Below are 26,157 nucleotides of genomic sequence, written 5' to 3'. Positions count from 1 at the left end.
TGAGGCTGTCTGGCAGAACACAAGCTGTCTGGGTCTTTTCCTGGTCTCACATGATGCCTTCCACAACTTTATCTTTTCAGTTGTGACCCTTGCACAAACTGTCCGGCCCCTTGGAGGCCGTAGGACTGTCAGGAGCCCCCATAGCAGCAATGGACGTGTTCTTGATGATCCGCCGCCACAAAACGACGATCTTTGCCGATGCCAAGGAAACGACCACTGTGCGGGAGCTGAAGAAGATGGTGGAGGGCATCCTGAAGAGGCCTCCAGAGGAGCAGCAGCTATACAAGGATGACTGGTTGCTGGAGGATGATGACAGGACCTTGGTAGAATGCGGGTTGAGCAGTCAGACTTCCCGTCCCCATGCGCCAGCCACCGTGGGCTTGGCCTTTTTCAGGCCCAGGGATGGCTCCTTTGAGCCGTTGCATATTGACCCCTTCTCCAGCACACCTGAGCTGCCTGACATCTTGAAGTCTCATGATTCTAGCAGCAGCTGCAGCGAGCAGCCTATGCAGTGATGCCATGGTTGGCTACTCCATCACACAGATGTGGTGCTGGCCGCCCACCAATCAGTGCATTCATCTCACTTGAACACCTTTATGATTTGATGAATAAAGCTTTGTTAAACTTCTCCCAGGTGCCAACATCTTCTGTCTTTAGAGAGCCACGTAACAATGATAGATGCACGGAAGCCGGCAAACAAACTTCCTTGGTGGGGCGTGGGATGGTCCGTGCATGTCCATGGGGAAAAAACAACTCATTGGCCAACCCAATGCCCATAGACTTAACCTCAAAATTACCTCTTCCAAGAACAGTGGCATGCACTGTCAGCTCACCACTGGAGTCTTGTTATATTTGGTGTCTCCCCTGCCCCCAAAGTCCCAGCTTCATGTGACTAATCAGAATTGTTGCTTGACTTTTTTTTTGTCTAGATTTGTGGCGAGAAGCTTGAAAAATATCACCCTGATGGCTGAAATAGTTGACAGACAGCCATCAAACCTCCTGGTTAGTTTCAAACCTGTCTCAAGAATACAGGCCGCATCCAGGAACCCAGGGAACAATGGATCTGGCAGCAAATAACTCTTCATTCTAAGGGTCAGCTCCTATCTGAAAGGACATTGCTTGGCAAAATGATTTCACAGTGGATGAGAAAGCGGCTGGTATGTTACTTAATCAGGGGTGCTAACAAAGAGGGCAGGAAAACAATCCAAATGCATCCACCTCCCCGGCGATAGAATGATCTGTCGGAAGCATCTCTCCCATGAGCAGTACAGCTATCTTAGCTTGGGGCTGGTCTTAGGGGAATAAGAAAATATTGACTTTCATTGAGAGGGCTAGAACTGACAGCCTGCAAATTCGACCGGAGAGACCATGGATGGCAGCAGAAAGGTCAGTACAGCGGGGGGGTGCAGAGCCATGCTACGGGCCTGCATGGAGGTTTTATGATGCGCAGTAAGCTAAAGGGGTATATTACAAAAAAAAATGCAGGCCCTGATCTGCTGATCATTCGTGTATGTGAACAGTCTGTCTAAATGCAAATGAAACTACCAGTGTGCTCAAAGTTAAGCAACTGCATGTTTGCAGAGCGGGTCCTGGGTCTGTAACTAGGGTTTGGGAAGGGCTAAAGAGGGAAGGTGCCATCTAGTGGCTGTGAAGTGAGTAGCTCTCGAGTTCTGCCCGTAAGTTTGACAATTCAGAATGGAGCTGGAATTTGGATGCTCAAAACTCTTTCACTCAAGTCCCATCAAACTGCACACAAGCGATGTGTGAACTGCCTCACACTATTAAGCTCATTGGCAAGATATTGAACAATCTTTTTTCACTAACAAACCTGTATTTCAACATTAAAACGCACAACAGCATGGCTCTCCCCTCAAAGCGTTAAAATCTAGAGCACGTGGTCTGATTTCCTTCTACAGAGCACTTCTCTTGCATGAAGCTCCTGGTGGTTTGCTGCATCTGTTTCAAGGACTTCCTGCCACCACCACGCGCAAGACATTGGAATGTTAATCCCGGCGGGCACAAAATCACTTGTGGCCCTAAGAAGCATAGCAACTAGTCCCCAGAGGCACCCCTGTATTCTAGGATGCAGGGACAATTCCAGGGTCTCCAGTAAGAACGAGGGGAAACCCCTGAAACCAATAAGGCTATGTCTAGATTACAGTGATTGGGCGACCAAAGGTTTTGTCAGAAAATAGCTTGTCATAGTATCTCTATTTGTAGCTCAATCAGCTCTAACATACAGGCTTATACCTCTCTAATCCTACAGTAGTTACAGGGAACTACGTGCTAGACAAGAGGAGGCTGGGGTGGGGTGGGTCAGGTCTAGCCCTTGTACGTGCAGGTCCAGCTGTAAGGAAGAGAAACACTGAGTCATTCATGCAACACAGCCCCTAAGCCCATTCATGCAAAACGGTCTCACGCTGAGCACTGACCAACACCCCCTGGCCAAGGGATGGGAATGACCTGGGAGCAGACAGAACAAAGACATTTCTGCTAAACTAAGTTGTTTGGTTTTTTTCAGCTATCAGGTGGCTGTTTGGCTTGATAGTCCTACAATCTTGTAAATGCACTTTGAATGCAGAATTACTTGGATTGCCAAGAAAAGGTTTTAATACTTACAAGTTTGTCTGTTTGTCTTCTCATCCATCGTCTGCTTGTCTGCCTGGCTAATGGTTTCCGAGTGCTTTCTTCACCATGCTATCGGAGCCAAAATCATGCCAAAGTTGTAGTGTGTGTTTTATTTTTAACAAGGAATTTCTTTACTACTTTTTCCAATAGCATTTTATAATTGTTTTTGTTGCCGCCGCACCAATGTACTTTACAAGTCAGTGGCTTCAGCGCTGTCAATGCTTTGTGGCATGCCAGACTGTGCTGCACATCTGTTAGCATGGGTATACTAACCAGTGGTTTCCAATAAGAATTCAAAGCTCACCCCACTTGTGGTGGTGGTCTTTCCATATTCACCACATTATTTAATATAGTTTTGTAGAATATAATGACAGAAAAATATATAACTTCTGGCCTTCGAATTCACATGAAACTTTCAGATGACGTACTAATCACAGGCACAAGTATGGCAGCACAATTCGTTGCAGCAAGGAAAGGCTTTGAACCCTGCATAGGCTGTAGCCACCGCCCCCTGGCGTGGCTGGGAGTGGCGTGGCTCCAGGTGGTCCCGTGCATTAGAGGGAGTGATACCAAACCCCTATCCTTGCTTGCTCGCTCTGCAGTGCTCCTTTTCAGCACAGGTGGTTCCCAGCTGGCTGCCAGGCTGCCCACTTCATTGTGCCTGTGCTAATCATCTTGTGTATGTGTGATGAATTCAAAGAATTATTTCTTATGAGTTAAGTATGTGTGCATTCACCCCAACACAGCATCCATATGTGGTGCATAGCAAAGGGATTGGACACCGTGGCATTAAACAGTTACCTGATCAATTGTTTTATTTTATCAAGTCTTTTGTTGTTTACTCTTCTGCTGTGCGACCAATGACTGGCACAGTTAAAGAACTTTCTGGGACATTATAGGGGCTCTTTGGCATACTTGGCTTAATCTAATTCTTGACTCCCACCCCTCTGCTCTCTGATTTGCTCACCTTGATCAATTTTTTTCTTTTGTAACTTGTCAACCTTGATTAGTGTTTTGGTTCTCTAAGCCATACCAAAACAGACTCTCTATTTAAGGCAAGGGTCTGAAGAAGTGGGTCTGTCCCATGAAAGCTCATCATCTAATGAATTATTTTGTTTGTCTTTAAAGTGCTACTTGACTGCTTTTTTTTTTTTACTTTATTTTAAGAACTGTAATTGTTCATGAAGCAGAATGTTGCTGTTACTTTGGCTACAGCTGCTTGGTTTCAGGTGCTCCAATGTTATCTGTGCTAGGGGAGAGCAATGTTCCCTCTAATTTTTTCCATCCCTGAGTGGAATAAAATTTATGTGCACCAAGGCACGTGCAGAAGTGCATCGGCAATAGAAACGTGTGCTGCTGGCTGTGGGGGACTGGGGAGCTCTGCCTTTTAGCTGGGTGGCACCTAATCTCTCCTGGGTGGTTGCCCATGGGCTCAGCTTACAGGGAGTGCTGGGGGAGAGTGCTACTGCTGATTTGATGTTCCTCATACAGAGGCCATGGGACTCAGGCCGGTGGTGAAGGTGCTGCTTCATCGTCATCAACCGTGGGCTCAGCGCCCGTTGGTGTCTGATGCCTCTCTCTATTTCCTTCGTGAAGGTGCTTGGCCAGCTTGATTGCCAACAAAGCATCTGGCTCCCGGCTGCTTACAGGCACACCAGCGCACACCCGCCGTGGCGAGGGTACCTGCTCGGTCAGTGCACCAGGATGCAGGGCCAGCAGCAGACCCCCCTGTGTGCAGGGCCAACAGTCAGGATTCTGGGAACTAGGCCAGCGCTGCCCCCACAACACCTCTTGTTCCCATCCCTCTGTATGGCTCTAGAACTGGGAGCTTGAGCCTAGCTGTGCTGAACCCACCGGAGGGGAGAACAGGCCACAAGGAGCAGAGGAGGCGCCTCGTGATGGGCCAGGAGACAGGAAAGAGCTCAGGGACACAGTGACTGGCTTGGAGACTGAGCAGACCTAGTTTGCTAACCCCAGGTTCCCTGGGCTGGAACCGGATTAGCTGATGTGGCCTGGTTCTCCTGCCAGCCCCTGGCAAAGGGGCACTGCACATCGAGCTGAAAGAGAAGACTCCCTGAGCCGGCATACAGGTGGCTTGTTAGCCTGGGGGCACTGTGCTGGGACCTGACTGGAAGGGAAGAGTCATGAGCAGGGAGCCCCTGACCAGGAGTGGGGACGCAGCATGAACAGCCCACGGAAGAAGGTACTAGTCCGGGTGCAAGCTTATCGCCAGGCCCAGCCATAAGGAGGTGGGCCTGTGGTGAGTAGAGCTCCTTTAGAGGAGGCCCTTTGCGTGCTCGTGGTTTAACTTTCTGTCCTCACTATCGCCAAGAAGTCCTGTGGCACCTTATAGACTTGCAGATATTTTGGAGCATAACCTTTCGTGGGTCTCTGTTAGTCTAAGGTGCCACAGGACTTCTTGTTTTTGAAGATAACAGACTAACTCGGCTGCCTCTCTGATACTTGTCCTCACTGTGGTTCCATTGGGAAACTGAAACCATTTGCCATTCCAGTCTTGTGAGGAATGGCGCCCCAGAGGCTTCAGGCATAGCATTGCAACCCAGCACAGGCCCCCGAGACTCTGGTGAGGAGATGCCTTGGGAGCAGTCTTGGAACATTTAAAAACACACCATGATGAACCCTTGTGGTCACTAAAGATGTACCGGTGAAGCATGAACAGTATAGAAAGAAACCAGTAAGGGAATTTTAGTTAGCAAATAGCCCAGGAGTTATCTTAGCATTTGTGGGTTGTGCTGGGCTTATAATTTCTGCAAAAATGTACCCAAGCAGGTGAGATTCCTGGCCTGAAAGAAGGTAACAGAGCTCCCATCCCAAAAGAGGGCTGGAGGCATCGCACAACCACGCCACAGACTTCAGCAGCCGTCCTAGAGTCCTGAGACTTCATGTGGCTCTGATGTTGCCTGTAGCCTCATTGAACATGTTTGTAATTGGCCAGCTGGCCTTCCCTGCTGTCCCAGTCAGCCCTTCTGAGCCATGCTGGGTTTGGGATTTAAGTTCTGCAAGAACATGTTATGCAATTGAAAACCTGAGGTTTTCAAGCTTCCTTATTTGTGCAAAATATGTTGAGTCCAGTCCCTGCCCATATTCTAAACAACCTCTGCCCCACAGCAGGGGCCCCTGTGTGGAACATCCACCCTTGTGCAACAAAGCTCTCTTCAAAATCAGTGCTCTCGCCCTTTGGGCTAGGAGACATCAAGGCACCAGGACTTGGCAAGGAAAATGTCTATTGGCTGGGCAAATCTCTTCCATCCTAATACATTGCATGGGGTGAAACAAGCAATTCCTGTGCAATTTTAAGTTTGTGCATTGAGTGTCCTTGGAAAACCCCCTTTTTCTTTGAGACAAGGCTGTGGGTCTGATAATCTTTTATTGCATCAGCTTCTGTTGGGTGGTGGGGGGAGGGGGTAAATCTTCGAACTTACACTAAGGTCTTCTACTGATACAGCCCCCACCCCACACATCCACCTTCGTCTCCAGTGTGCTGAGAATGATGCTACTGTTTTTGAGTCACTCCTCAGTCAGACTGGCACGAAGACTTCTTTTCTAGCCACTGCATGGAGCTGGCAGCACAGTAAGCTGGATCTCTTGTGTCCTTGAGACATGGACCCATAGAGGGCGCTGATGCAGATACCAGTACTGACTGAGTGATAGCTATTATCTTACTTCATTGCATATATCAAAACAAAAAGCAGGCAGGTAGCACTTTAAAGACTAGCAAAATGGTTTATTATTAGGTGAGCTTTCGTGGCACAGACCCACTTCTTCAGACCAGAACAGACTCGATATTAGAGGCACAAAGAACCAAAAACAGTAAGCAAAGAGGACAAATCAGAAAAAGATAATCAAGGTGACCTTCCCCTACCCCTCCACTCTCTGATTTGTTCAAGAATTAGACTGAGCCAAGTATGCAGACAAGCCCCTACAGTGACTCAAAGTTCCCATCACTATTTAAACCATGTGTTAATGTGCCGAATTTGAATATAAAAGCCAGCTCAGATGTTTCTCTTTCCAAAACGGTGCAATAATTCCTTTTCTGTAACACACATACCTTGAGGTCATTGACAGAATGCCCTATTCCATTAAAATGTTGGCTAACTGATTTGTGGATAGCCAACATTTTAATGGAATGGGGCATTCTGTCAATGACCTCAAGGTATGTGTGTTACAGAAAAGGAATTATTGCACCGTTTTGGAAAGAGAAACATCTGAGCTGGCTTTTATATTCAAATTCGGCACATTAACACATGGTTTAAATAGTGATGGGAACTTTCTGAGTCACTGTAGGGGCTTGTCTGCATACTTGGCTCAGTCTAATTCTTGACCTTCCCCCACCCCTCCACTCTCTGATTTGCCCCCCTTGATTATCTTTTTCTGATTTGTCCTCCTTGCTCACTGTTTTTTGGTTCTCTGTGCCTTAAATATTGAGTCTGTTCTGGTCTGGCTATGGTCTGAAGAAATGGGTCTGTGCCACGAAAGCTCACCTAATAATAAACCATTTTGCTAGTCTTTAAAGTGCTACCTGACTGCTTTTTGTTTCGATAATGTATAGGCTAGCACGGCTTCCTCTCTGTTACTATTCGTTGCATATCGTGTTCCTTGTAAGCTGTGTACTTGTGCAGCTGCCCAGGAGATTCAGATGCCCCCCAGCTGATGAACAGAGCATCTATTGCTGGATATTTTTTTTTTTTTTTTTTTTTGTTCTGGTGGTGTGCATTCACCTATGCCTTGGTGCACATAAAATTGTTCTACACATGGGTGGAAAAGATGAGAGGGAACATTCACATTCCAGCAAATCCCCTCCATCACCTTCTGCTAAGACCCTTGTCCTGGATCTATATGTGCTTAAAGTAGGAGGAAACCCTAATTACTTTGTTTGCCCATTCTAATCTGTTTCCTTCCACGTGGCAAAGCTCAGACACTTATTGATAAGCACATGAATTTCTTTGTGTGTTTGCCATGGCAGTCGGTAAGCTGAGCTCTCCACATCTCCAACCCTGATCCCAGGGGCAGATTTAGACCAGGTGGGCCATGGGAACTACAGTCACAAGGTACTCCATTCCACCAAATCTATATATTGAGCTATTAATGGAACAGCATTATTTATGCTTTAAAATCTATTCATGCTTTATTACTCACTGCATAATAATGCCACTTAATTTTAAAATGAAAATGACACATTTCTTTTGTTCCACTAAAGTGAATTGCTTAAACCAAATGGAGTTAAGGAAAGCTGGGGGGCCCAGGAGGAACAGCCCCTTTTTGCCCTGGCTGACACGTTGAAAATGGATTAAAGCTGAACAGGGACTGGGTTATACTAATGCAGTAAATAAGACGGAAAATGTCAAGGGCAACAGTCCCTGCTGGATAGAAAGTAAAGGTTCTTGTAAAGCTCTTTGCAGTAGGTGTGTTCCCAGGGTGTGGACCTGGGCTCTGAGCAGCGTTCCCTGTAAACTGAGTCCAGGGGCAGCCACCCACCAGAGATTAGCAGTGCACCAGCAGCTGGCAACGTGTTTTTATGTTGGTGCACATCTACACATGTCTGGGTGCATATAACAAAATTTATTCTGCCCGAGGAAGGAAAACAGTAGCACGCACAGTGGCTCTGTGTGACAGTGATGGCACAGAAACTGGGAGGAAGGGTCTCACTGTTCCTTTAAATTAAGAAATACATGCAGATTCTTAAGATGCTTCGTCTGAGTTTATTTTGATCAACTGATCATCAGAAAAGAATTTACCAGAATTTATCCATCTCCTAGCTGGAGGCTGCTGACTCTCAGAATTGCTCTGGAATCAAGCACGGCATCGGCCTGGTATTTTCTTTCATGCGGGCACTACACAGAGAGCAAAGGGAAGAAGCCGGATTAAAGGGCTGCTTGAAACATCGCCGCGAATGTGAGCCAATAGGAATCAAACAGATGCTTGAAAGAAGGCTGGATCAGCAGGGAACTGGTTCTGAATGAGTAGGCTCTTAACCCACCCACCCATGGACTTTACAGGGTTTGGAGGGGTCAGCTTTCTCCACCACAGTGTAGCGGCAGGTCAGCGGGTTGAAAATACGTTGACACTTCTTTTGATCGTAGAGCAAGGGTACAGCAAAACTACCACAGGGAAAGACAGAGCAAACAGGGGAGCATGAGATGAGTCACAGAAGCATAGACAGGAGGCAAATGTAGGGTCTAGCTCTCCACTCGGTCACTCCGGATTGGTGCCAGCGTCAGTTCGTCAGCATCAATGGGTTGCAGGATTATGTGGAGAAAAGAGTGGCAAATCGAGCCCTTAGCCAGGTGACAATTTGAAGACCAAGTGAGTTAATGGCTGATGCAATGAAATTCTATTCGCTCCCTCTTATGCTCTCTCCCAACGCGAGGCCGTGTTCCTCAGTGTAACTTTTACTGAACTCTCAGACGGAAGGTGGTGCCGTTTGTGGCAGTGGTTGTCAACCAATGTGCCGTGGCATCCTGGTGTGCCTTGAGAACTGTGCAAGTGTGCCATGAGACTTTGTCCATTTTCCCCCAAGGGCAGCTCTGCAAAGCTCCAAGAGCCGCACCTGCCTCGAGAGCTGCGAGTCGCCCACCCCTGTATTTGCCACAACATGGTGTCCTAGTCGCCACATGTGATGAATATATTGGACCCCCTCCCCTGTACAGCATCTGTTGGCACCGCAGAGAAAACGTCTCTCAAGACAGCTGTCCTTTCAGGGTATAATTTGGGGTTTTCCAAAGAAATCTAACATGGTGGGGTTTGAACCCTGCAGGGAAAAAATAACTATGGTTTGTACTCACAGGCTGCAACAATTTATTGACTCCTTGCTACAGGTACATTGGAAGCAATCCTTGGTCCTCCATTTCGCGTTAAAGTTATGAAGGGTGCCTTGCTTGTCAATGCAGCCTGCAAGCACAGAAGCAACGCTGAGCTAAATGTCAAGAGTACGAGTTATTTTAAAATGTCTTCGATGTGTTTTTTTTTTTTTTTTTTGTTGGTGAACTTGGTGTAAGACTGGGGGATAATTGTGTGGGTTTTATTTGTGTAAATTCCCCATACGTTTTCTCATGCTGCTTTACAAACTAGGGGAAAATCCAGCAGTCGACAATCTAAACCTAGGGCATGGGAGAATGAGCCAAAATAGAGGAAGCAGAGGGATTACGGATGAGGATTGTAAATTTCCCTCTCATATCCATCTGCCTCACGCGTTTCATGGGCTGATCCAAATCCACTGAAATAAATGGACATGTTCCCCTGTCTCCAGTGGCCTTTGGTTCCAGCCCTGGATCTAACCTGTTTCAAACTGTTGGGTTTTACAGCACTGGGCTGGGAGGGAGGAGCCTTGGATTCAGCTTCCAGCTGTACCACAGATTTCCTTGCATCATGTAAGGCAGATCTGTCAGGCTAATGACCTCTAAGGTAAATCAATAAGGTGCCTAAGCTCGGGGTAGCTGAAACCTCTGACTGTCAAAAGACAGGGTCGATCGTTCTATAACAGTGCAGTGCTGGGAGCTGCTGATAGAGGGGGTCAAAAGGGGGCAGTTGTAACGGCAGCCAGACCTCCCTTCCCCTTTGAAATGCCTTGGAGCGCTGGGCGGCCATGCCACGTGTGGCTCTGAGTGAGCGTGGTGGGAGGAGGCGGGAGGGTTAAGTGCCGTAAGGGCCGCGCCGCCTTCTGGCCTTTGCCCTGCCCCTCTGGCATAGCTGCCTTTAAGAATCCAGGCCTTATCCTCTCAGCGCCTCAGTTCCCCATCAGTACAATGAGGAGACTAGCCCCTCCCCCCCACACACAGCTGGAGATTGCGAAGATAAACCTACTACTGTCATGACTGTGGGGAGGGGACTTGTACTTTCATCATTGTGAAAAGATCTCTTCAGAGCCAGACTTTTAGCACCTTATCACCCCCACCTTCTGATTCTGCTTCCCCAAAACCACCCATGCGGCTGACTTACCTTTTGCCTTTGGGCTGACTTTCTCTGCATAGCATTGTGCATCGCATGATGATGTCGAGAGGAGACAGACCAGGAGGAAGCCCAAGAAGCACTTCTAGAAAACATGGAGAGGATGCCTCATGGTATCAAAAGGGTCACCATCTTAGATAGTTGACTTGCATAAAACTAATCAAGAGGAATCTGATTACTCAAGGATAAATTCAAACAGAAAAACTGTTCCCCCATCCATCCTGCAGTCAGGTGTCTCTTTCACAGTCATGGCACTGAGCACTGTGACTGCAGGAAGCAATTTTGTGTGTGAACAGATTGGATAGCAAAGGCGTGGCAGAGGAGCAAGCACTTCGCAGGACAGGCTTCTCTGTGTAAACAAATCCTTAGTTCTGGAGTTACAAGGTAATATTTACACATGCACCACCTCAGGTGCCTACGTTCCAGTGAATTAAGAGCCCTATGCTATTGTTCCCTTGACCTGCCACGCCAAGTTCTCGCCAACCTGAATGCAAATCCAGGCCTTTCATACAGTGCAGTCGGGTGGAGAGTTGGAAGACTGATCTATTAAGCTAGAATCAGGCGCTTCATCCATCTTTCAAAGACCACCCACATGGTGCTGACTTTCAAGTATCCCTGAGATGGATGTTAGGAGGAACTCAACAATTTGATACATTGGTGTGCACTGAAAGGTTCTAACATAACTAGCGAGACAAGGTGGGTGGGGTGTGTGCGTGTGTAATTTTTTGGACCAACTTCTGTTGGGGAGAGAGAGTGTGCCGCATTTTTGAGCACGTCCTCTGGCCTGGGAAAGATACTCAAAGTCCCAACTAAATATGTTTGATCAGATAGTACAGATTCTAAGGGACCATTTAAGATAAATGGGTCTGTTAATACACCTGTCGTCGTAGGACAAAAAGGCAGACTAGTGGGTTACAGTTTGTTTGTTTGCAAAAAGTCATAAATCCAGTGTCTTTATTAACACGATAATTTTATTTGTCTAGCAAAGCAATACACTGAAGTTCCTGGGCTCCTCTCTTGAAGGTTTACTGCAGGTTTCCTTTGAAGGGGAGAACTGATTGGTCAGATGTAGAATGATCGCTTTATGAATCGCTAATACCTTCCTCCCCAAATGAAATGGCAATGTAAGAAATAGTTACAGGGTAAAAGCAAATGCACTCAAAAATGAAAATAGGGTTGAGGGGTTTATGATTTCAGAGCAAAATCACACACCTGACAGTACAGAATTTCAAGTAAAAATGTTTTGAAATCACTATAAATTATAAATTTCAAATAGTAGTTTGAAAACACTATAAATTACTATTTCTTCCTTGCCTGACTTCCCTCAGTTGTTCCTGCAGATTACGCAAACTTGGATTCCGTTTTTATTTATAAAAAAAAGTATACACTTATATTAGGGACATTTCTTCTTCTTAGCATAGTATTTTGAAGTGTCAAAAAATCAATCTTTGAAATAGATTTGAACAGCCCCCTCTGAAAGGCAGTTAGGGCTAGCAATAAACTGAGAAATGCTAATGTGCTGAATGAACGACATGACGTGGTTACACGAGCAATGTGTGTTGCCCAAATCTGTGGCGCTTTAGGTTACAACCCTCTGACCTTTTGCAGGAACTTTTCATCATAGAACTCTGCTGGTATAGTACTGGAGGAACCAGTGCTGTAGCTAAAGTTGATATGGTCCTTCCATTTGAAGTTTCTCCTCTTATATGTTCATAGCTTCACACAGTGCTTCTGGAAAAAAGCCATAGTCCATCTGAACCCAAGGCTTGCCCTTTCCCACTTATTCCGTTACCATCTTCACCACCACCGCTATTGATAGCTGATCTCCCCATCAGGTTTGAAACATTTAGATTTGATGTCCAGCGATCTGAGTTTTGGTTGTCCAAAGTAACAGAAATCCAACTTGGTGTGTTGTATCAAATTATTTATAAACAAAATTGGGACACCCTGGATTGTTTAGGTTAACAAACTGTGCTAAAGGATCTTTGAGGGTTGAGATGACTATGGGCATGTGTATCCTTGGACTGGCTAATGATGATGAAATGAGAGAGCCAGCAGTTCTTGAATATTGTTGATCTGGGAGCGATGAAATCAGCGCAGTGGTGTAGACTGGCCTATTAGAACCCTTTACCTCAATCAGCAGAGAGAGATTCTAAATTTCTCTAGAATCAGAGGCCCTTTTAGAGTTCTGGCTTCTCCTATTAATAATAATAATATGCACACATTGGGTGGTAGGGGTTTGATGGGGAGAACCTAGCAACCTTCTTTTTAAACTCAGGGTACGATTAATTTAACATGCATAGACTCTTATTTTCCTTAGACTCCTCCAGTATTTGGTAGGAAATATACAAAGCCCACAAGTGGTTTTGTATCACTTGGGAAGCTTTCACTCAGAAAATCTACAGCTCTAGCTCAAAAAAGAGGAATGTGTACATCATATTGGTACCAATGGAAAATTGCATATTGACGTACCATTCCTACAAAGCGTGTCACCTTCCAGGTACATACCCAGCCCTTAGGAAGCAGCTTTTAGCTGCTGTGAATTTTTATATAACACAGAGACAAATATGTTACAAAGCCAAACCTTGAGCCAACAGATCACATGGAAGCAGGTCAGTTACCTATTAAGACAGACTGACCTCACCAAGACATGTTGCTGATGGCTGGTGGCAGGGAAAGGAGGGAGTTGCTCTGGGGCCTGGTGATTTAAAAGAACCTGGGGCTCTAGGCCATTGCTACCACAGCTGCTAGCTGGGTGCCACCTGGACCACATTGCGAGCTGGCTGCCCCTAACTTTGCCCCTTCTGGTGTCTCAGAGCTGTTCCCGCACCAACAGCGCCCAGGGTCTAGTGAAGTCCAACTTCAGCCCTGTATATAGAGGCTGCTAAGATGTGAACAACTAAACTGCACAGCAGGCCCAGATCTGTGCCCTGTGGTGCAAGCTTCTCACGCTAGGAAATGAGTCTTCTGTATGCCGATCAGGCTTTCCCTGCCCCTGTGCTTCTTACCTCTTCCTACACGTAAGCTGGGTTAGCCTTCGTCATCACACATCACATCAGTGGTACTGAGGTGGGGTTCTGCGGGGAGGGTTCAGACCACCCGAAGTTCTTAGCAGCGAGTAGGTCAGGCCCGTCACTGCTGTAGAACCGTATACAAGGCTGATATAACTTAAGGATGCCAAAAAGCAGCTGTGATCCAAAAGGGTTTGCCCAGATGATGCTCTTGATTGTGAATGTGGTGTTTGTTAGCCCACCAAGCCACGGGCCTCAGAGGTTGGAGGGGTCAGCCTTCTCCAGCACTTCGTAGCTGCAGGTCTCCTTGGAGAAACACTTTTTGCATTTCTCTTTGCCCTAGTCAGTAGGGGTGGCAAGGCTGTGGCTGGGAAGCACAAAGCGAACGCAGGTGTGGGGCATGTAGGGTACACAGTGCAACCGTGAATATGGGGCCTGGCTCCCTACTTGGTTGCTCTGGGCCTAGGGCAGCCTCAGTTCAGTGAAGTCAGTGGGGAGTTATGCTGGAGCAGTAGAGTGTAGATTCGGGCCCTTAAGCTCCTATTTTGTGTAACTGTTTTCAGATCAAAAGCTTTCAGTGTTGGCAGGCGACAATTACCAGTACTATTTACTGAGTTACATGTCCTCGCCTAAGGCTCTCCGTGGAACTCATATTGAGCTACTTCTTAAGATCTCACAAATGTTTGTTTGTCCTTCAATCGCCCTCTGACACACCAAAAGCAAAAGTCCATTTTATTTTCCAACCCCTGTAGACAAGTGTCATTTCTGGGCCACCTCCCTCCTCCATAGTGTTAGGCTCTGGCATATAGAGCGCTTAGAATGCTTCCCTTGCAGGCTGGTGGGCAGGTGTCATGACTATCAAGGCTGCCAACTTCCTGTACTCCACTGCACAAAGGAAGGGAGGTAGTTACAGCTGCGTACTGCACTTTACTGGGACTGTGTAAGGGTTAATCAGAAATCTGAAAATAAATCTGCTTCCAGGTGGTAATCCATCATTGGGGTAGACGGCAGATATGTGTCAGTGCCCTGAAATGAATGAGAGAGGGGCTTTTAGATATCCCCTGTATGGAAGTGTATATTGGGTGAGATGAGACGTTCCAAAGGCTCTTTCCATGCAGTATATTTCAGGAGCTTTTCCCACCCCCAGATCCAAACATGTCCTCCTGCTGTACTGAAAGAGGTGATGTGCAAAAAAAGCTTCTTAAAACATTCACAGCTTCTCTGACAGCAGATTATACCAGCAAGCATCTCTGGAGGACCCTCGTTAGCTCCCCGTGAGACAAGAACTACTGCCACGGTTTTCTCTGACAGAGTTACTGGCGTGAAGGAATGTGAGAAGCGGTAGCTGGGATATACTTTCATTTTAGTAAGGCTTTTGATGCCGTCCTACGTGGCGTTCTCAGAAGCAAACTAGAAGAATGTGGTCTAGATTGAATTACTCCAGGCTGGACCTCTCTAGTCCAGCACCCTCATGACCTGACCAGGGCCAAACCAGAGCATATGCCATACTAAGGGAGGTCAGTACTGTCCAGCAGCATTACCAACACTTCCACTGCTGACTGGGCTCTTGGAAGATATTGAGAGGTAAATTAGAGCTAAATAGCAGAACAGAAGACTGGCAGCCAGGACTGGACACAAATTTGATGGGACCACGGGAAGCTTGGCCCCATACATAAGTGGACATCTGGATCACTAAAATCGTGTGGACTATGGATGTTGCTGGATGAGGGAGGTTCAACCTTTATTAGCTGGCCACACAACCTGTTGGAAGCCCATACTCAAACAAAGAGCAGTTATCAAGTTTCACATGGAAAGCTGCATCTAGTGAGGCCTTACAGGAGTCAGGCCTGGGTCCAGTAGTATTCAGCATTGTCATTTCATACTGTGCGTTCTGCTTTTCCTTGAGTGGGTGTAACAGCAAAAGCATGTCTCAGGAGAGCTGAGGGAGGAGCAGATCCTAGCTGTTTAAACACAGAGTTCCTGGGCAGGACCCATACAGACCAGGCAGGGGCTGGGTTCCCCTAGGGTGCCCAGAGAGCCTCCATGAAGAAGAGTTTGCAAGGCTGGGGCTGGTGACCCTATACAGAGACACTGAAGTTTGTGCCTCTGGGATTCTCTGTTCCCTTGGAAGGGGTGTGATTATAAGTGGCCTGGCAGAGGGCTGCCATTATGAGGTCATACAAAGTGTTACAGGGCCAAATAGCTGTCCGGGGGTGGCAGGTGGGGAGCCTGAGGCAGCTGTGTTGCAGTGGCACCCGCAAACACAAGCTGGGGCGGCAGAAATTGTGGTGGTGCCCAGAATACCCAAAGCCCGTGCCCATTCCCCACTCAAATTCTCCTCCCACTTCACACCCATCCACCTGCCTAAGGCTCCAGGAGGGAGTTTGGAGATTGGGGTGCCAGAGGGGTGCAGGATCTTGGAGGGAGTTTGGATACAGGTGGGAGTCTGTGGTGCAGATGCTGGGAGGAAACGTGGGTGCAGGTGGGGCTCTGGGGCAGTGTTTCCTCTAGGCTGTGCACTTGCATAGCTACTCAGGAGAGATTTCAACGCCACCCATGGGTTAGTGGTGTGCCCACAGCTTGTGTTTTTTGTGCCCGCTGGAGGCGCATGGTCACACGGGCCTTGGTGCACATTAAATATTTACTCTGCTCATGGATGGAAAAGATTAGAGGGACCATTGGTCTCGGGTGCAGGCGCCTGGCGGGAATACAGGGGCTGGCTGTGGCCTGGGGTGAAGGGTGCAGGACCTGGAGGATGCTCTGTGAGGGAGTTTGGAGGGAGGAGAGAGTGCAGGCTGTGGAGGTGTGGAGGTTAGTGGATGGGGGTTACCTGCTTAACTGGGGGCCTCCCCTTCTGGGAATGACTCCTGGGGAGGTGAGGGTCTCCAGGCACTCCTGTGTGGTCCCCTACCCCGAGGCCCCCTTGCATGCTCTCTCTGTGCATTGTCCAGCCCCACCTACCAGATGAGGATCTCCAGGTGTTTCTGCTCAGCTGTGCTCCCCTCCCCCGCCCCGGGTCCCCTTCCATTGTCTCTCTGTGCATTGTCCAGCCCCACCTACCACCCTGGCTGACTTAAAGCCTCCAGGGCTGGAGAGGAGGGGTGCACACTGACAGCACAGCGGGGGCACAGCATCTTCCTGGGCCCTTGCTCACCCCAGCTGCCAGCATGAGGCTGGGGAAGGAAGGTGGAGGGGGCAGGATCTCTGTGCCATGCACTGTTCTATGCCCTATCCCAGTCCTTCCCCATGGTCTGCTCCCTTCCCCACCTCCCCCTCCCTTCTGCATCCCCTGGCCCAGCTGCCCCTCCCCATAGCCTCGCACTTGGCGGGGGTGATGGGGCTACCTCTTGTCCAGTGTGGGGCAGGGGTAGTGACTGGAGATGGTGTGGGGGGGGCACTCTGCAAGATAGAAGGGGGCTTCTTTGGTGACTAGCAGCAGCTGGGCAGGTGCCAGGTCTCTCCTCCCCTTTTGTGCCACAGGAAGACCCCTGGGGGGAGCGGCTGGCGGGGGGGGGGGGGGGGGGGGGGGGGGGAGCTGCCAATCATGTCTCACCATCCCCCACTGCTGCTGTTAGGAAGAGTAGCCGGGACCCAGCCACTGGGATCTTCTGTCTCCTCTGCAGGGCGTGTGCCTCTCTGCAGGAAGCAGCTTTCCAACTGCTAGGGAGGGAAGCAGCAACAGCCCTCAAGCAGGGGAGAGAGCCGGGTCTCCAGCCGTTGCTGGAGTTTGAGCCCCCAGCCTGCAATACTCACGGTGCTCAGGCTCCTGGGACCCATAGATCTGGCTGCCCCTGGCCTCTAGGGGCAGGGCTGGTTGCCAAGGCTCCCACAACAGCACTGCATTTTTAACTCCTGTGCATAGGGCCTGAACACAGCAGGAAAAATTGCTGCCCATTGATTCTACATTCCCAGGCCCACCGTTTCCTTGGTGCAGGAACAGCTGTAGTAACCCTCCCTTGTCCATTCAGAACTGGACTTGTGCAGCACTCTGTCCGCACCAGTGCAGCCTGCAAGGACACAGTCCACTTGCTGGCACACGCCAGGAGTGTAATTAACTTAAAATAGGTTATCCTGGCTGGCTCTGAGTTTCATGTATTTAATATGAGGCTGGAGTGTTATTTGTTTGTGTTAAGTCCGATGACGTGCCTGTGTGACAGACAGCCACTGCGGGCCCTGGGGCAAGGTGGGAGGAGGGTCCAGGTTCATGCCCCTGAAAAGGGGAGGGGGCCAAGGGCAGACAACCTTTGGGGTCATCCTTTGCTGCACCTCTCTTTCCAGCCCTGATTCCTTCAGTGCCATGCAGAACAGCACTACCATGGCATTTCAAAGGGGCCGGGAGCTTGTGCCGCCAAAGCTGTCAAACACCGACCCCTGAGGCAACTTTCCTTCCATGAGCCGGCCTGGCGACGGATGCATATAACATCCATTTCTTGCCCAAAGGACACAGAAATCTGAATAAGAAGAGACTGACCAATGTAAGACCCTGTACAACATAGGGGACAGAGAGGACTGCAGCTAAAGAGGGATTACTTAGAAAGCTAAATATTGGCACACATTTTTAAGGCCTAAGCGAAAGCCCATTGAAGTCAATGGACAAATTCCTGTTGACTTCACTGGCCACTGATTCAATCTCTATGACATTTTAAATTCTTGTGTGTAAGGCATTGGTTTGGGACTTGGGAGATGTGAGTTCAGTTCCTGGCTCTTCCAGAGATTCTTCATATAGGGCAGATCCATTAATCTCTTTCCGCGTCTGTTCCTTATTTGGAAAACTGGAATTGCTTTGTTATCAGGGAGTGAATGGTTCACTCTGCATCGTTTTCCTCCCATTGTAGTGGAGTTGTGAAGATAATGAGTATGTGCAAAGCACTGAGAGATGGGAGAATGGGAGCCACCTAAGTCAAAATTTTTCTAACAGCTCTATGAACGTGTTTTGGGATAAAAAAGCCCCACAGATAAATTTCAAAGCTTTCCATGGGGAAAATTTTCAACTTTGCCACTAAATTAATTTTTTCCCCCCATCAGGATGGACAAAGCCAAGGAGAAATAGTTTAGTTTTCCAAGCCAAAAAGTTTCCTTTTATGACAAATTGACCCAAATCTATTTGCAGTTTTCTGCAGTGCCTCATAGGAGTTGTAGTTTGGGTGCTTCATACTGCCCATTCTTCATTCTCAGTCCAGGCTCAGCTAGACTACATTTCCCAGGTTGCACCATTGTTTGAACCCCAGCAGGGGCACATGTTCATGGTGCATCATGGGAGAGGTAGTCCAACTGAGAAGACTAGCACAACAATAGAGGCTGTCAGGCAGACAGATCAAGGCTCAACAACCGGAACCGAAGTGTTTGGGTGTTTCTGAATCTTATCAACCGAATTTGGAATCTCAAACCTCTGTTCATTATTTGATAAGACCTGTTTTATGGAAAATAATGTTGTGGCATTACTTTATTGATAAAATCCGACATCATCTTTGTTCTTGTGCCCAGCAGTTATGTCAGGCTAACCCTGCCTATAATGAACAGGGTCATGCTACTTTCCCTTTTTGTATATTAGCACATTATGTGCTCTTCCAGTTTTCTGAAATTTCCCTATTGTGCCAAGATTTATTTAAAACAGATCGGATGTCCTCAGCCAGCTCGCCTAGGCTGCGTCTCCTTTGAAGGAAGGATGGTAAGTAGGGTGTTTGGGAGTTTACTAATGAAGTGCTGCGCTACATACGCAGCACTTCATTAAGCAAATTCCCTCCCCGCGGCAACTTGGAAGTTTTAAACTTCGAAGTGCCGGCACTTGTCTAGCTGCAGCTCACCCGCAGGTACTTCGAAGTGCTGGGGCAACTTCGAAGTCCCTTTACTCCTCAAAACGTGGGGCGTATGCAGCGCTATGCTTCATTTGTAAATTCCCAACACCCTACTTACCACCCTTCCTTTGAAGGAGGGTGGTAGTGTAGACAAACCCCTAGAGCTCTTGAGAGCAAGTAATCTGGATCTTCTGATCTTAAAACTTGTATCACTAGTAGATGCTGTTTGTTTAACATTACTTTTAACAGGCTCCTGATTTGACCTGGTGGGGGATGGTGAGTACAGTGCCAAAATTTGATGGGCTGGCAGAGCTGAGTTCTGACCTGGTTTCACTCCTTAAGGCGAGAGTGCATCAGGAGCTGGCCTTGTGGACTAGGATGTACAAGCGAAATCAAAACAAAAAGCAGTCAAGTAGCACTTTAAAGACTAGCAAAATAGTTTATTAGGTGAGCTTTCGTGGGACAGACCCACTTCTTCAGACCATAGCCAGACCAGAACAGACTCAATATTTAAGGCACAGAGAACCAAAAACAGTAAGCAAGGAGGACAAATCAGAAAAAGATAATCAAGGTGAGCAAATCAGAGAGTGGAGGGGTGGGGGGGGGGAAGGTCACGAATTAGATTGAGCCAAGTATGCAGACGAGTCCCTGTAGTGACTCAGAAAGTGCCCGTCCTGGTTTAAACCACGTGTTAGTTTGAATATAAAAGCCAGCTCCGCTGTTTCTCTTTGAAGAACGGTGCAAAAGTTCTTTTTCAGTAACACTCATACCTGTTGGGTTCCAATCCTGAGCCTCAATGAGTTGCTTGTCAACAGTGTGACGCTGTTGCATAAAAAGCCAACGTGATTCTGGGGTGCGTTACCAGGAGTGTTGTGAGTGTCAAAGTTTGACTCGAGACTCACAATTTGTCAGACCACTCTATTTATGAGCAAAGCTGCTCTGCTAAGACATTCAGGAAAAGGTGAGCCCCCCACCTAGGGCTCAGGTCTCTCGATTTATACAGACAAAAGAAGGCAAGTTAATAAACAAAGAAAAAACAGACACACACCCCACGTAGCCCCTGAGACCAGTCACGTATCTGCATTTCCATATCACCTTCAGCAGTCTCCTGTTTATGACTCTCTGGTTACCTGAATTAATTACCGTCCAGCACCTACTGCTCTGGTTTCTGCTTTCCCAGGCACACCTGCCTCCATCCAAACCCACCTTACATTCCTACAAACAGCGTCAACATCACTTCCCCTCCTTGAGCTCAGAAGCAACATTGTATCACAGTGTGATTTTTACAATGTAACTCTTATACTTCCCCATGAGCAAGACACAAGAAGTCATTCTTCTGCTCTACTATCTGCTGAATAGGCCTCAACCGACCTGTTCTGGGAACCACTTTTCAAGAAAGATGTGAAGAAATTGGAGAAGAGCAACAAAAATGGTTCAAGGTCGAGAGAACTTGACCTGTGAGGGAAGATTGAAAGAACTGGGTTTGTTTAGTTTGGGGAAAAAAGATGGCTGACAGGGGCTGTGATAGCAGTTTCAAGTACCTAAAAGGTTGTGACACGGAGAAGGGAGAAAAATTCTTCTCTTCCATATCTGTTTATGAGACAAGGAGCAATGGACTTAAATTGGTGCAAGGGAGGTTTAGGTTGGACGTTAGGAAAAAAAACTTCCTAACTGTTAGGGTGGTCAAGCACTGGAACAAAATGCCAAGGGAGATTGTGGAATCTCCATCACAGGAGCTGTTTAAGAGCGGGTTAGACCGACATCTATCAGGGATGATCTAGATGGCAGGGGACTGGATTTGATAACCTCTCAAGGTCCCTTCCAGTTCTAGTGTTCTATGATTCCCATCGTGCTTATTCCATTCCAGTAGGTGCTGCAGAAACACAGACAAAAAGACTGCCTCTGCTCCCAGGGAGCTTACAATCCCGGTCTAAGACAATAGATAGAGAGAGGGGTATGAGGCACAATGAGACAGCATTGGTCAGTATGGTAGGCAGTGGGCTCAGTACACCAGCAGCTTAACCCAACGCTTAGTAAGCCTCATGGCAAGGGAGAGTCATGGAGAGGGATGTGAAGGCAGATGATAAGGTAGCTTCGTGGCTGCTTACAGGCAGTTCCTCCAGTATGCATGGGGCATCATGGAAGGAAACACAAAGGAGCTTGTTGGCAGGTTTAACAAGTAAACAATAGCAGCTGGTATCACGGTGTCATTTGGAGGTGGGAGTCCATTACATCGTACATGGGTATAATAGAGGCCCAGCTTCTCCTCTGAAAAATCCCCATATGCGTATGTGCTGCTCGTTTCCCAAAATCCTGCTCTGCAGGGTGATTTATAATGTGTTATGGTCAGGGGGAGCTCCTTGCTGTCAGTTGGAGGAATAATTAGCACGTTGCCAAGGGGCATTCTTGTCATTGCTTTTCAGCCTGCTGAGGCTTAGAGCCACAGTTTGATGCAGTCGCATGACTGCCTTTCAGTTTAGTCCCAGGACTGGATACATCTTTCGGCCAGTCTCTGTTGAGAAATGTAGTCCGTTAGTCTCTGTTTGGTACGTGATACACAATGACAGTGAATCAGGCCAGTCTTGGACAAAAGCTACCTGATTCTAAGGCATTGTCTACATTGCCTGGAAGATCGACCTGCTTGGGGTTGAACGTCCACGGTTTGATTTTGTGCACCTGGTAGGTCAATTTCGCGCATCCCCGTCAGGGGCTGGCAGTCCACCCCTGCACTCCTTGCTATTGTGAGGAAGGTTGACAGGAGAAACTTTCCCATCCATCTTCCTCAGTGAGGGTGCCCAAGTAAATCAGTTTCAGATGAGTTGATTCTAGCTCCGCGCTCGCCAGAGCTAGAATTGCATGTCTGCAATTGACTTAGTGCCTGTTGCAGCCCAAGCCTTCGCCTCTTTGCATCACAAAGGAAGGTGCGAAGGAGCTGTAAACAGGCAGCAGGGCATTTCCTTGGCAACGGGAGAACGTTCGGCTGGCAAAAAGATGCTGCAGCCAAGTTCTGCAGGAGCATCCCCCTAACATCCATGTAGGGTGGCGAATGTGGCGGCAGTTACATTTGAGCCCACCTCTCAGTTGGTCTGAGCTTTGAAATTTGATACAAATCAAGGATGCATCATTGGTTTCCTGGTGCTTCCCCTCCAGAGCTTGGGTGCAGGAGAAAATCCAACCCTGAGGCACGATCTGCCACTTTAGCATCTGCGTGACTTTAGCCTGGCAATATCGCCTGTTTCCCATGTGTGTTCGCTTCGTGAAGGCTGACTTTGGGGGTGGTTTTAGGCTGAGCTCCTACCGGTTCAGTGGCAGTCTGGAGGCTGGGTAACTGCTCACTGCCTCCGTGTTGGCCAAGCAAGGAGTACCTGCCTCTGCTGAAATGGCCAAGAGTGACAATTAATGGTGGCTATAGTGCAGCCGTTCTTCCACTTGGCGAGAGGTGGGTGGTATTTATTCTACTCCACAATGTTTGATAAGCCTGCAGGGGTCACACGTTTCTCACCTCACCATCTTTCATCTCTTGCAGGGGCCGGCGCGATGCAGTCTGTCGGCTGCACCTGGCCTGTGTACTATTTGCATCTCACTGCTGGGGTAGCAGCAGGAGCCGCAGGCTTTTTAAATAGCCACAGGACCCCCAGGCGGTGACCAGGCAGCGAGATAGCACTGGGGGCTGGGAGCCCTTTTCAATAGCAGCAATTTAAAGGGATCCAGCCTCACAGCTTCCAGCCCCCTGCTGCTACTGCACTGTCTGGCCACTCCCTGGGGTTCTTGCAGCTGTTTAAAAGCTCCTGGCTCCTGGCCTTAGCTACTGCTGCAATGGGGTATAAAATAGCTTGCAGGACAGATGCAGCCTGTGAGCTGGATCTGACCCAGAGGCTGTATCTTGCCCACTTGCCCGTTGAGAATGCAGCTGGCCTAATAAATTGCTGCAAATAGTACACAGCACAAATTTGGGCATTCCCCCCCACCACACACAATTGTTTTCCAGATGAATGATCCCAGTTGAGCCCCCCAGCTGAGTTCACACAGGCAGCAGGCAGCCGTCAGGTGGTACCAGCAATTTGCGATTCACAACCGCCTTGAGAGGGAGTGAGATCAGGGACCTCGAACATGCCACCTGAGACTTCACTGGGTCCTTATGTGGAGCCGAACACATGCACGTCTCTGATGTGGCTTGGTGGCTGGAGCCCAATGGCAACTTTATTTAAATAACCAGGCCTTATTTACATATAGCTCATCTGCTAGGCATGGAGTGGGAAATCTGAAGTTGAATCACTGTAACTGCAGGCTGCAGCAGCTAAAAATCTCACTGCACGGCCGTGAGCATGTCAAGGCTGCAGAGTATGGCTTTTTGGTTATCTCCCAGGAGCTGCGTGAGGCAGAAGAGAGCGGTTCTAAATAGCCCAACAGAACAACAGACACTTACTGTGATGGTGGGGTGAAAAACAACCAAACCTCTGAGTCTCTCTGTGTGTCTCACTCACAACACCTGCCAGTTTGCTTTTCAATTCATGGTCCTGCTGTAATCGTTTTAAATTTGAAAGCCCCTCCAATAGGAAAATCGATAAGCTAGACAACAAGTTCAGTAACAACTGGCAAGCTTCCCCTAAGGAAATCCAAAAAGAGTACTCTAAAATAACAAAGTGTCCCTCCCATTCGTTTGAGAGGAAAGATGTGTGTTGACTCGCCATTCTGCCTCTGTGTGCTCCTTCCCAAGCATGCAGCCAGGCAGAGAAACCCCTTTATTTGCAGTGAATGGTTGGACAGAGCAGAGTGCGCAGAGAAAGATCTCTTACAAAGCTGAGCCCTGCGCAGAGACCACAGGGAAGCTGCTCGGTTGCCTATTGTTCAGGCTGGACTCGCACACAAGCATCGCTAAGAGTTGGCCAATGTTTAACAAGAAGCTTTGGTTCAGAGTTGCACCAACTGGTTCTGCCCCTTTTCAGTGGCTGCAGAGACCCCTGTTGCAGTGGGCCTGGTGCAGGTGGAAATGTCCTTGCAGGGACACTCACATCCAACCAGTACAGGCTTGTCCTGGCCCTGCACGTCTGGGAGCAGAGCAAGGGCAGCAGTATGGTGAGAACTGGCGGAGGACATGGCTGCTTGCAGGTGAAACAAAAAATAGGAAGAGGGAAGGGTCCTATTGTTCCTGTTGCCATGATACAGGTCTCTGGTATGGCATAAGCATCATGGCCAAGACCTCCCTGTTGCCAAAGCAGCACTGTGAGAGAGGTTGCCTGTGGGAAGATGGTTGTGCCACTCACTTCCCAACTGGGGCTGAAAGTTTAGAGACCAGCCTGAGTTAAAGATGATTATTTCAACTAAGGGGATGTCTTCAAATGAGCTTGTAACTTTCCCCAATAGCTTCGTCCCCTTTCTCCCTGTGCTGGGCATGGCTATATGACTTGACTTGATGCGCAGGATGTCCTCCAGGCATCTGTTTATGAATGTCTGTAGCTTGTGATTTGAAGACTTCTATTATATATGTTCAAAATTATCACTGCCTGTGTAGCTCTTCTGTCAGTGGTGCTGGTAACAACAATGCCTCGGGGTTCCTCTTGGCAACACAACACAGAACCAGCCTGAGCCCTCACCCAGTCTTCGTGGGCACGTCTAAGAACAACACTTCCCATGCCCAAATGTAACACACGCTCCTGGGTGAGGTTTGCTGTCCCATGGAGTGGAACCGAGACCACTTACACAGAAAATGAGTCTCCTTTACAGCCTTAGGTGAGAGGCCTCTGGCTTCTATCTCAAACTGTAGAGGCTCATGCACTAAGCTCCAGAGGTCCCAAGTTCCAGTCTACCTGTGAGTAGACACAAGCCTGGAGTCAGGACATAATAGAAGAAAGTGTTTAATAAAAGGGATAGCGAGCTCGCCGTTAGTGTGGGTAAGCACCACGGACAGCAACTCAGCAACAGATAACCAAAAGCAAGCACCCACCCTGTGGTATGTTGGGCAGTGTCTTTTGCCTCAGTTTCCCACCTTGCCCTATGAAAGTCCCTCAGCGTCCCATTCTCCTTTCCTTCCACTGCTCCCCACCCACTGCTTGTTGTCCTGTGGCCGTGAATTCAGAATGAAGTCTCACACGCTAAACGGCTGCTCAGCAAGGCATCGGGTAGCCAGCTGTTAGCACAGGTTGCACCTCTCTTATTCGTAACCCTCAGGATCTGACTGGTGCCAAACGAGAGAATTTGCTGGACCACAGGGAGTCAATATTGTCTAGCAGCATTACCACCACTTCCACTGTTGCCTGGGCTCTTAGAAGTCATTTAGAGTGAAATTTCAGCTAAATAACAGCACAGAACAGTCACAGCCAGGACTGGTGGGTGGAAACAAACTTTATGGGACCACAGGGCACTTGGCCACACCTGTGATAAGTGGTCATCCAGCTAACTAAAATCATGCAGGATTGTGGATGTTGCTGGATGAGAGAGTGATGGAATAGAGGAGTTCAACCTGTTATGATGCTTAAAATCCCACCATGAATCTCTCTGTCAAAGAACGGGCTCGGTGATCATTTTATACCAGGGAACAGGGAGGCTCTAAGCGGAGAAATTCTGAGCTGGCTTCCTTGTTTACTCATCTAACTATGAATCTGGTGGCTTTCAAGGGGTCGATCTCTTCCACCACAGCAGCAGGTGTCCTTGTTCAAAGCGCATTCACGTTGCTCCCTGGCATGCTCAAGGGGCCCTGGGAAAGAAAAAGCAAATATCCAGCTGTTGAGTGTGGGAAGCAAACAATCTTTACGGAAGAT

The 26,157-nt window shown here is 48.2% G+C and overlaps 1 protein-coding gene and 1 pseudogene across 1 annotated transcript in view; one reads left to right on the top strand and one right to left on the bottom strand.

The window, feature by feature from the left end:
• Positions 1 to 515, top strand: part of LOC142015971 (elongin-B pseudogene) — a 54,574-nt pseudogene extending 54,059 nt beyond the window's left edge.
• A 7,894-nt stretch (positions 516 to 8,409) lies between these two features.
• Positions 8,410 to 26,157, bottom strand: part of MSMB (microseminoprotein beta) — a 38,645-nt gene continuing 20,897 nt past the window's right edge. Inside the window, exons 3-5 of the mRNA XM_074999576.1 lie at positions 10,585 to 10,678; positions 9,432 to 9,537; positions 8,410 to 8,747 (exon numbers count right to left, since the gene is read on the bottom strand). Coding sequence (XP_074855677.1) covers positions 8,618 to 8,747; positions 9,432 to 9,537; positions 10,585 to 10,678 — 330 coding nt within the window. The 3' untranslated portion in view covers positions 8,410 to 8,617. The remainder of the gene's footprint in view (positions 8,748 to 9,431; positions 9,538 to 10,584; positions 10,679 to 26,157) is intronic.

The sequence above is a fragment of the Carettochelys insculpta genome, chromosome 7, assembly GCF_033958435.1.
Source record: "Carettochelys insculpta isolate YL-2023 chromosome 7, ASM3395843v1, whole genome shotgun sequence".
NCBI lineage: Eukaryota > Metazoa > Chordata > Testudines > Carettochelyidae > Carettochelys > Carettochelys insculpta.
This window is presented reverse-complemented; position numbering and strand designations above follow the sequence as displayed.